The sequence below is a fragment of the Triplophysa dalaica genome, chromosome 20, assembly GCF_015846415.1.
Source record: "Triplophysa dalaica isolate WHDGS20190420 chromosome 20, ASM1584641v1, whole genome shotgun sequence".
Lineage (NCBI taxonomy): Eukaryota > Metazoa > Chordata > Actinopteri > Cypriniformes > Nemacheilidae > Triplophysa > Triplophysa dalaica.
Window position 1 is genome coordinate 4,711,076 of NC_079561.1, and position 11,117 is coordinate 4,722,192.

The 11,117-nt window shown below is 34.9% G+C and overlaps 1 protein-coding gene across 2 annotated transcripts; it reads left to right on the plus strand.

Moving 5' to 3' along the window:
• Positions 1-4,271: 4,271 nt before the first annotated feature.
• On the plus strand, positions 4,272-8,127 carry si:dkey-205h13.2 (uncharacterized). Of its 2 annotated transcripts, XM_056732833.1 has the most exons (12): positions 4,272-4,353; positions 4,480-4,517; positions 4,678-4,708; positions 4,807-4,833; positions 4,975-5,137; positions 5,264-5,367; positions 5,556-5,727; positions 5,903-6,000; positions 6,078-6,249; positions 6,367-6,470; positions 6,703-6,874; positions 7,504-8,127. In XM_056732833.1, the coding sequence occupies exons 2-12, from the start codon at positions 4,506-4,508 to the stop codon at positions 7,625-7,627; spliced, it is 1,179 nt and encodes a 392-aa protein (XP_056588811.1). In that variant the 5' UTR covers positions 4,272-4,353; positions 4,480-4,505; the 3' UTR covers positions 7,628-8,127. The 2 variants fall into 2 exon arrangements, with proteins under 2 accessions (XP_056588811.1, XP_056588810.1); XM_056732832.1 differs by having other exon boundaries at positions 4,325-4,517.
• Positions 8,128-11,117: the final 2,990 nt, after the last annotated feature.

An 11,117-nucleotide genomic window follows, 5' to 3' on the forward strand; every position in this document is an offset into this window, starting at 1 on the left:
TTTACGAACATTTCTATTATTCTATATTATTTTTTAACCAAATGATAAGTGTTTATCACTAACATAGGCTGAGGATAATGACACAGTATGTGAGAGACAGACAGGGAGCATGAATACATTTAAGAAATTGCAGCCATTAACTGCAATAATCCAGTAAGATTTTTAATAATAATACATTTATTTTATATAGCGCAATTAAACGTTGCTTTCACAAAGACATCAGGTTAAAACAACACAATGACAACACTTTGTAAAACAACACAACACAAACAAATAATTCAAGTAAAATAAATAATATACAGGTCTTTATATGAGTTAGATATCCTACAACTGTCTATATAGTCCATGTACAGGCCTTGTTTTAACACCATTGAATACAATCTGGCTTTACATGAAGAGACTAAAATATTTTTTCAACATCCAAGCTTGAAGGTACTGATAAAGCTTGTTTAGTATTTACTAAATTTAGGCACATTAAAAATGTCCTAAGACTATTTCAATAAAGATTATCAGTGTTATTTATTTCATCAAACATTGAGTATTGTCTTCTGTTTTTTGGGGGGGTCTTGGCCAAAAATATTATCTCATCACAGAATAATTTGTAAACTTAAACTAATATCTAGTGCTAGTGATAATGAAGAAGTGACTTATTTGGGGATTTCTCGTTATCACTTTATAATAAGAACAGCTATGATTAATGTGCATTTATGCCAGCATGTGCAAAAAAAGCTTTTTGAATTGCTATCCAACTAGTTCAATCTTCATTTTATGCAGCAACAAGAACACCTTTTGGGTGAGTTATTCATGACAGAAGGTTTATTCTTTTGCAGATTATCCCTTAACGCACATAAATATAAGTGTGATTTGACACTCAAACATCCTCCTCATTAACAGATTTTAATCACTTGGAAACTGGTTTAGTTGCTTGGGTGCGGATAAGGATGAAGGACCTTGATTTTGAATCTTTTGTTCCATTATAAATAAGATCTGCACTTGGGTTAAGCAGCTCACCTTGCTTGTTGATTTCATAGGTAAGTTAATAAATCAAAGCTTTTTGCCTGAATAGATTTCAACAGAGGTTAAAGTTAACGTTCGAAAAATATGATATAACAAAGAACTATATCTATATAACATAATATATGTTTTATTTTTATGGGTTATGTAAAATGTCTGCAGTACTTCTCTCATTGAATAAAATTGCTAAAATAATTATTCAAAAAGGTTTAGTGTAATATTTCTTTTTTTAGCAGATTAACACTGTTATAAATAGCAAAATGATCATCAAAGTATTTGCAGCATGTATGCTGCTTGTCAGTGGTCTTCTGGGTGGCGCCTGTTTAAGTAAGTCTGAAATATTAGTTAATATTTATGTAGATCAACTCTTTGCTGATATGTGCTTCTTTTCATCCTCTGCATAATAATTTAGAATGTACCACCCAGTGGTTTGATTTTGATGATCCCAGTGGTGAAGGAGACTACGAGTATTTGTCTGATCTTCTCAAAGAGTATCCTGGGTTAATATGTCCTGATCCAACTGGAATTGAGGTTCAGACCGTCTCTGGCCAACCAGCTTCCCAAACAGGAAACATCTTCCAAGTGTAAGTAAAACAATTGCAATACAGATTTTACATAGCACAAGCTTAACATTTGAAATATGTTAAAATAGAAATGGTTTCTTTCGATTAAATTGCATTTGTTTGTTTTGAAGAAACAATGCCAGTCATGGGTTTGCATGTGTAAATGCAGACCAAAAAGAAATGAAGTGTGCTGACTATAGAGTGCGCTTCACTTGCCCAGAGAAGTTTTGTTCACGCAAGTGATATAAATAAATACAAACTGCACTCATTGAAAAAAATGTGTAACCTTGTAGCTGAAAAGCTCCTGTTTACAATATCATTGAATTGTCTGTTGAGTTAAATTGAAATAGGAAATAAGAACTGATACAAAGAATAACAAAGGAAAGCACTATAATCATTTACAAATAATAATTTAGAACTAAACATTGTAATCATTAATTTGAATATTTCATTTTATTCTATCCTATTCAACTTTCTAATGATACATGCTTCTTATCATCCTTTTATAAGATGATTTTAATATGAATTTATATATTATATGATTTTCCTCTGCATAATATTCCAGAATGTACCACCCAGTGGTTTGATCGTGATGATCCCAGTGGTGAAGGAGACCACGAGCTTTTGTCTGATCTTCTCAAAGAGTATCCTGGGTTAATATGTCCTGATCCAATTGCAATTGAGGTTCAGACCGTCTCTGGCCAACCAGCTTCCCAAACAGGAAACATCTTCCAAGTGTAAGTAAAACAATTGCAATTCAAATTTTATATCACAAGCTATGGTAACATTTCAAGTAAGTCCATGAACTTGAAAATGTTATTTTATTTGTCAATCTTTACAAAATCAATCAGTTGATGAGTAGAATTGTTTTAGAAAATATGATATGTACACAAAGTATGTCATTGTATTAATTTCACAACTAAACGTTGCCATGCTTCTTTTTTTAATGTTTCAATAACATGATTTCTTTATATATTATAATGGTAGTTTAGATATTTAACAACTTCTTTATTTTATTGGTTCAAATCAAAAACGATATAGATGCATTTTTAAGTATGATTGATATTATGTCAAACAGACATAATGTACTACTATTTACGAACAGAACAAGGAAGATTCCAGATCTTCAAAATCTTTTCTTTGCACATGATTTAACTTCTCTGTGTAAATGTTGTTTACAAACATTTGCTGTTTTTCTACAGGTATGACCCATTTAAAGGCTTTGTCTGTGTGAATAAGCAACAGGAAGACAGTTTCTGTCAGGACTACATGGTCCGCTTCACATGTTCTTGGGAATTTTGCGAGAAATGGGGTTCAGTCTCCTAGATAATAAATGGAAAAAGTTCAGCTTTCTTTCATTTTTTCATTTATTTTTCTGCATAATTATTCTTTTCATACTATAATCTGTTTTGTGAAATAACAACAAAAAAGATGAGGCATTAGTCAGAGTTTGAAGTATAAGGAAGTATATCTCGACAATGGATTTACAGTAGACAGACAGCAACTTGTCTGTTAGTGACCCTCATAGTTTAAAGAAACTGTTAAATTGACAAATCAAATCAAGTCTTGTTTTTGTTTCTTGAAGAGAAGAGGTATGATCATGTTTGATCCAAATCATACCGTGTTTTGGCCATGAATCTATCCTATATAAACAGTTGTGAACTTTTGTCTGAGTTTCTCTGTTTTGAATAAAGCATTTTGTAAGACTGCTTGCATCTCCTGAGTGCTGAATAGTAGAGAGAAATCAAGAAACATACATGATTTAATGACAACAACATTTATAGTTTTACATATATAGTATGATCTGAAAGTAATCGAAAAGTACAGCTAAACATATTTTGTGGCTTTGTTAAATATACAAGACGGGGCAATATAGTGTTAGACGGGACCAGAAATCAGAAAAGTTCCTGAAGCCAACTCCAACTCATGTCACCTGACCTAAAGCTCTATTCCACAATAAGTAAAAGTGTATTGCTTTGATTTTTAACATATTCTATTAACTTACAAAATGTGTCTTACTTTCATAAACTAATAAGCATAAGAGTGAAGCAGTTGTTCAAAAACAATACTTAAACACTGTGAATATTCACTCAGGAGATGAAAGCAGTGCATTTTTGAACATCATTTTTTGTTTGTCACATCATTGTGCAGACTTGTACAATCGAAGCATTACTTTGATACCTACAAATTTCAAATCATACATTGTCTCTAATTCATTTATGGCCTACGAACATTTTAAAGAAAAGTGATCCAAACAGAATAGCTGGTGCCCTGGTTTATTTTGTGATGTACAATGTGTGGGATTACAATAGCTGTATTATGTTCTCTTTGCTAGGCTAAACCATAGAATACATTTTGATATTAAGCTTTATTGTTTTGTAGTAAAGAAGTAACTATGCATAAAATATGATGCTGCACGTGAAAACCTTATTTCCAGTTTCTTTCTTATATATATGTGGTTAAATATACTCAATTATAAATATAAAACATGAGTGACGGAGTGAGTTGTTACATCAAGTGATACACGTTTTCAGCTAAAGAGTTTCTATCTTTTTTGTAGTTGTTTTAATGTTTTAAATTCCAATACTCACAGGGGAACAGTTGTATACAAAGAGTGAGCATAACAGATGAGAAGTGGGCTAGATCGGTGGAGTGCTGCCAGTAAATGTACAGAGTTGAGAAAGTGGGTCAAACCTATAAAAGGGTTTGTGGAAAGCACACGAGGCTTTAAAACAGCTTGTGTCCGTTGTACATCCACACTCAGATGACTTTGCATGTAGGTTGTTCAAGCATCTAGATGCTACTACTGTTCTTATGGGGATTTTGGCCGTTTTAGGTTTTTTCTGTCTCAATAATTCCAGACTTGATGATGGTAGGAATAACTTTTCTAATACATTTCTAGTGACTTGGTATTGAAAAGACTGAATAATGATCTCCAAGGTATGTCACTTCTTTCAGATCTTTTTCATACACGTTTTATTTGACTATTTATTCATTTTACATTCACATACTATTTGATTTGATTTACTTTATAAGGAATATTCATAAATGACATTCAATGTGATCAATAATATATTAATTTTTATACATTCCGTTCAAGATATTTGCAAGCTGGTTCATTCTTGCTTCAAGTAAGTTTGAAAAGAAGTTTAAAAGATGTTTTATGTGACTTCAAACTACGAAGAGAGTAGAAAGTTACTGTATCTGTCTGTTATTACTGTACACACAGGTGCATTTATACCAGTGTCCACTGAGAGTAAGTGTGATATTTGTTCCTTCAAAAACTAATTAATGTATGCTTTATCGTTAAGTAATCTTAAATTGTATATATATTGTATGTATATATTTGGATAATGGTGAAACTCAATAATACATTTCATTGTATTTTAATCATCAGAATGTACGACTCGGTGGTTTGACCGTGATAATCCAGGTGGAACTGGAGACTATGAGCTTTTGTCTGACCTGCTCATTTTATACCCCGGGTTTATATGTCCTAATCCAATCGACATTGAGGCTCAGACCGTTTCTGGCACTCCAGCATCAAACGTATTTCAAGTGTAAATGCATTCAATGTATTGTTAGCTTAATGTTATTATATAGTAATTTTGTCTGAGTCAAGAACAAAAATCTTGATGTGGATTGTTCAAAATATTTGTATTCTCAAATTATTGTGTCTTTTGAAGATATTCTGCCACCCAGGGGCTAGTTTGTGTAAATGCAGCACAAGCAGGAGGTGTTTGTGCTGACTATAAAGTGCGCTTTATCTGCCCAGAAGAGTTTTGCTCAAGTGAGTGACAATTGCACAGACTTTTATTTGCGACAGTCACATGACTTTCAGCTCCTTGTGTTATGTGTTAAACCTTCTTAACATTTTGCATGCAACAATTGATCAAACAAGGCATTTTGGCTGTTTTGTTCAATATAAATAAATGTGTGTCAAAGTGAGATTATGAAATTGGTCGCACTCTGCTTCAGGTTGTAGGACAAACTGGATAGATCGAGATAACCCTGGAGGCGTTGGAGACTTCGAGACCCTCAATCATATTCAGATGGAATACCCACTACAGGTCTGCCCTCAACCCATTGCAATTGAGGTCACAACCCTAAGTGGGACCCAAGTACAGCAGACTGCAAGCATTTTTCAAGTGTATGTTTAACAATGTTATGAAAATTATATCAGTTATTATTAATAATGATAAGCACATAACACAATGTCAAATACTGTGATTATCGCACAAATATGCATTGCTTTGACCATCATTGAAATTTCTCCATCTTCAGAAGTTTGATGAAGGCCATTTCAAAGTGTTTTGTTTATGCAGATTTGACCCACTAGAGGGCTTCGCCTGTGTTCATGGGAATCCGTCATGTCTGGACTACAGGGTCCGTTTTACATGTCCACAGAGTTTTTGCCTACCAAGTTAGTATCTTCAAATATATTAGCTCCATTTTGGTCTGTTTGTGTTTTGTATTTTTATTTCTCTGAATATTTATTAGAGTGTACAACTGAGTGGTTTGACCGTGACGACCACACTGGAAATGGAGACTACGAGTATTTGTCTGATCTTCTCAATGAGTATCCTGGGTTTGTATGTCCTACTCCAATCGGAATAGAGGTTCAGACCATCTCTGGCCAACCAGCCTTTCAAACAGGAAATGTTTTTCAAGTGTGAGTGTAAAAAGGTTTTACAAGGCATATGTTCCTGATAACTATTAAAAAGTATCTTGAATAAGACTTATTATGTTTCATTGTGTTCAAAAGGCATTGTGTGTGTGTTTTCTGAAGGTATAACCCTACCTCTGGGTTTGCTTGTGTAAATGCAAATCAAGGAGGAGGGCAGTGTGCCGATTATAGGGTGCGCTTTCTCTGCCCAGATACGTTTTGCTCAAGTAAGTGACACGATCATTGTATTTTTATTTGGACATGTATCTCAGTAATACCATAAAATGCTTTAAGCTCTAAAAATATCACTAAATTCTTTCACAAAACATAATTGTGACATCGTTAATTTGAATATTTCATTTTATTCTATCTTTATCAACTTTCTACTGATTCATGCTAGATGATTTTAATATGAATTTATATATTATATGATTTTCCTCTAATATCATAATATTCCAGAATGTACCACCCAGTGGTTTGATCGTGATGATCCCAGTGGTGAAGGAGACTACGAGCTTTTGTCTGATCTTCTCAAAGAGTATCCTGGGTTAATATGTCCTGATCCAATTGCAATTGAGGTTCAGACCGTCTCTGGCCCACCAGTTTCCCAAACAGCAAACATCTTCCAAGTGTAAGTAACAGTTGCAATACAGATTTTACAGGCCACAAGCTATGGTAACATTTCAAGTATGTCCATGAACTTGAAAATGTTATTTTATTTGGAAATGGCTTATTTAATTGAATTGTATTCGTTTGTATGAAGAAATGATGCCATTCATGGGTTTGCATGTGTAAATGCAGACCAAAATGAAAAGCAGAGTGCGCTTCACTTGTCCAGAGACATTTTTTTCATGAATAATAAAAACTACACTCAAGGGAAAAAAGATATTTACAATATTAATCAGTTGATGATTAGAATTGTTTTAGAAATAAAGATATGTACCCAAAGTATGTCATTGTATTAATTCCATAACTAATCGTTGCCATGCTTCTATTATTTATGTTTTATATCATGATTTCTTAATATATTATAATGGTAGGTTAGATGTATACCAACCTTTTCATTTTATTGGTTCAAATCAATAACGATATAGATGAATTTTTATGTATGATTGATATTATGTCAAACAGACATAATGTACTACAAAAAAAACTTTATATTTACTAACAGAACAAGGAAGATCTTTAATGTCTTTTTTTGCACATGATTTAACTTCTCTGTGTAAATGTTGTTTACAAACATTTGCTGTTTTTCTGCAGGTATGACCCATTAAAAGGCTTTGTATGTGTGAATAAGCAACAGGAAGACAGTTCCTGTCAGGACTACATGGTCCGCTTCACATGTCCTCCGAAATTTTGCAAGGAATTGGCTTCCATCTCCTAGATAATAAATCAAAAAAGTTCAGCTTTCTTTCATTTTTTCATTTATTTTTCTGCATAATTATTCTTTTCATACTATAATCTGTTTTGTGAAATAACAACAAAAAAGATGAGGCATTAGTCAGAGATGGAAGTATAAGGAAGTATATCTAGACAATTGATGTACAGTAGACGGACAGCAACTTGTCATCTGTTAGTGACCCTTATTGTTTAAAGAAACTGTTAAATTGACAAATCAAATCTTGTTTTTTGCCTATAAGAGTGGAGGTATGATCATGATATGATCCAAATCATACCGTGTTATTTTAGCCCATGCATCTATACTTTAAAAACTGTTGTGTTTTTTTGTCTGGTTGGGAAGTTTTGTCTGAGTTTCTCTGTTTTGAGACAGTTTTGATTAAACAACCAAGTCTCACAGGAATTTGTGAAATTGTCATGAACTTTAATCTATTCATTTGTGTTCATCATCACGAATTGTGTTGGAGTAAAGCATTTTGAAAGACATTGAATGGTGTCTGGTGTAGTTCTTGCTGTGTCACTGAGGTTATTAGGGGACTATTATTAGGACGGATTTGGTTGGACCACCTAAAGCTATTGGGGAAACCTGGACATCCAACATCAGGAATGTCCGGTATCTTGTTTGGAATATCTACTACATCTACAACAAGTAATATCTACTTCCGGTCAGATAGGCGCCAATTTCAACCTAAATTCTATGAAGAGGCATTCCTTCTCCCTTAGCTATCTATAATTGCTTCTGGTTTGTGCGTTTTAATTCAAATCCTACAAAGTATGTCGTCTCCCAAATACTGTGTCCTTTTTTTAGATCCATAACCATATATGCAGGTAGGCCTACATCTAATATCATGAAAAAGACAATATTTTCTGTCACACATTTCAGAAAGTGAAACTCATATTACATACTGTACTGTCATTACACATAGTGTGAAATATTTCAAGCCTTTATTTCTTGGAATTTTGAGGATCATGGCTTACAAATAATGAAAATGCAAATTTCTGTATCTCAGAAAACTTGAATGTTACATAAGATCAATAAAAAAGAGATATTTTAATCAGAAATGTCAGGCTTCTGAAAAGTTGCCAATGTTGATATGCATTAAATATTTGGTTGGTCCTCCTTTTGCATGAATTACTGCATCAAAACGGCATGGCATGGAGGCAATCAGCCTGTGGCACTGCTCAGGTGTAATGGAAGCCCAGGTTGCTTTGATAGCGTCCTTCAGGTCCTCTGTCTTGTTGGGTCTGTTGTCTCACATCTTCCTCTTGACAATACCACATAGATTCTCTATGGGGTTCAGGTCAGGGGGGTTTACAGCCCAATCAAGCACAGTACCACCGTGTTCATTGAACCAACTTTTGGTAACTTTGGCAGTCGGGAAATGTGCCAATGCCATTCCATTCCATTTTCTACCGCTTATCCGAACTACCTCGAGTCACGGGGAGCCTGCGCCTATCTCAGGAGTCATCGGGCATCAAGGCAGGATACACCCTGTATGGAGTGCAAACCCATCGCAGGGCATGTGCCAAGTCCTAAAATAAAATCAGAATCTCCATATAGCTTGTTAGCAAAAGGAAGCATAAAGGGCCCTAAAATGTCCTGGTAAATGGCTGCGTTGACTGTGGACTTCAGAAAACACATTGGACCAAAGTCCTCTTTTCAGATGAAAGAAAATTTTGGATTTCATTTGGAAATCAAGGTCCCAGAGTCTAGTGTGAAGAGGAAGAGGCACAGAATCCATTTTGCTTGAAGTCCAGTGTGAAGTTTCCAGAGTCAGTGATGATTTGGGCTGCCATGTCATCTGCTGGTGTTGGTCCACTGTGTTTTCTAAAGTCCACAGTCAACGCAGTCATCTACCAGGAAATTTTAGAGCACTTCATGGTTCCTTCTGCTGACAAGCTTTATGGAGATGCTGATTTCATTGCAATTCATGCATAAGGAGGCCCAACCAAGTATTCCGTGCATAGAAATTAACATACTTTTCAGAAGCCTGACATTTCTGTTTAAAATATCCATTTTTTATTGATCTTATGTAATATTTTAATTTTAATCACTGATTTTGGGGTTTTCATTACCTGTAAGCCATCATCAAAATTTAAGAAATAAAGGCTTGAAATATTTCACTCTATGTGAAATGAATCTATATAATATATGAGTTTCCCTTTCTGAAACGAGTGACAAAAATTATTGACCTTTTTCACGATATTCAATTTTTTTAGATTAACCTGTACATATATTATATACAACAGTGAATCCATTAATTACTAATACCTGATGACATGGTGAAAAACACTTTGAGTTTGATGATTGTGTTTGTAAAACGTTTCATTCACATGTTAGAGGAATTCACTTACCATTTTTTAAATCGTCACATTTTTGCCAATTATAAACCTTAAATCACCATGTCAACGTATAGGTTATTGTTTATTTACAATTTATCGGCTTCTTGCAGTAACAGTGTACATTCACGAACGTCGCAGACAAGCGACTTACATTGCTTTATCCTATACATTTTACATAGGTATTTGCAACCCCCTGGGATCGAACCCACAACCTTGCGTTGTTACAGAATGCTCTTACCACTGAGCTACAGGAAAGTTTCGTATCAAAAGTTAACAGCGACAAAATTATTATAAATTTATGCCACGAACCCCGCATACTTTTAAGAAGCGTTAAGTCGAGCGTGATTTATTTTTAATAGCGACCGTTGTAAACATGACATCTTATTTCTTAGATCATACGGCTTCGTTTTCAGGCGCGACCACACGTCTCCCGCTAATCCTGTGAAATTCAACCAATCAGAAGACGACTTCGAACGTTCATCAATTAAGCCAACGTCAGGTGCAGAGTAAAGGCTTGTTCGACATGGTGCGGCGCAAGATCCGACAGGCGGGTGACAACGACGTAATTTTTATGGTTTTTCGAATCCCTCTCGCGGTACTTTGATGTCGTCCGCCTTGCGGCGCCACATCACGCCGAACAGGCCTTACTTTTGCAGTGTCGGTGTCACAGGATGCATGCTGACGTCACGTTCCTGCAAACAAGGCGGGTTTTTTGTACTCAGTGTAAATAGACACTCCGGAAAATGCAATATATATGGAATATAGAAAAGAATGCATTGCATTATTGCACATTTTACCGACTCTGCTGTCCTGGTCTACGAAGCCAAACGGCTTTGCAGCAAATAACAGTTTTGCTATTTAGACTTTTTGCACTCATATGCAAGAACTCTGCTCTGCAAAAACAGACGCATTTTTTCAAGGACAGAGGTTGCACAATAGTCATCACGACGTACGGACTGTTGACTTTCTCCGTTTCTGTCCACATCATGAGATGTGCTAGATAGAGTTAACCAGAGCCGTTGAAAAACAGAGTCACGACACTCGATCTCGCCGCGTTGTGGTCACGTGGTTCACGGAGCGCACAATAGCGACAAACAAATCGGTTCTGTCAACATATTTAAATGGATTTTAGC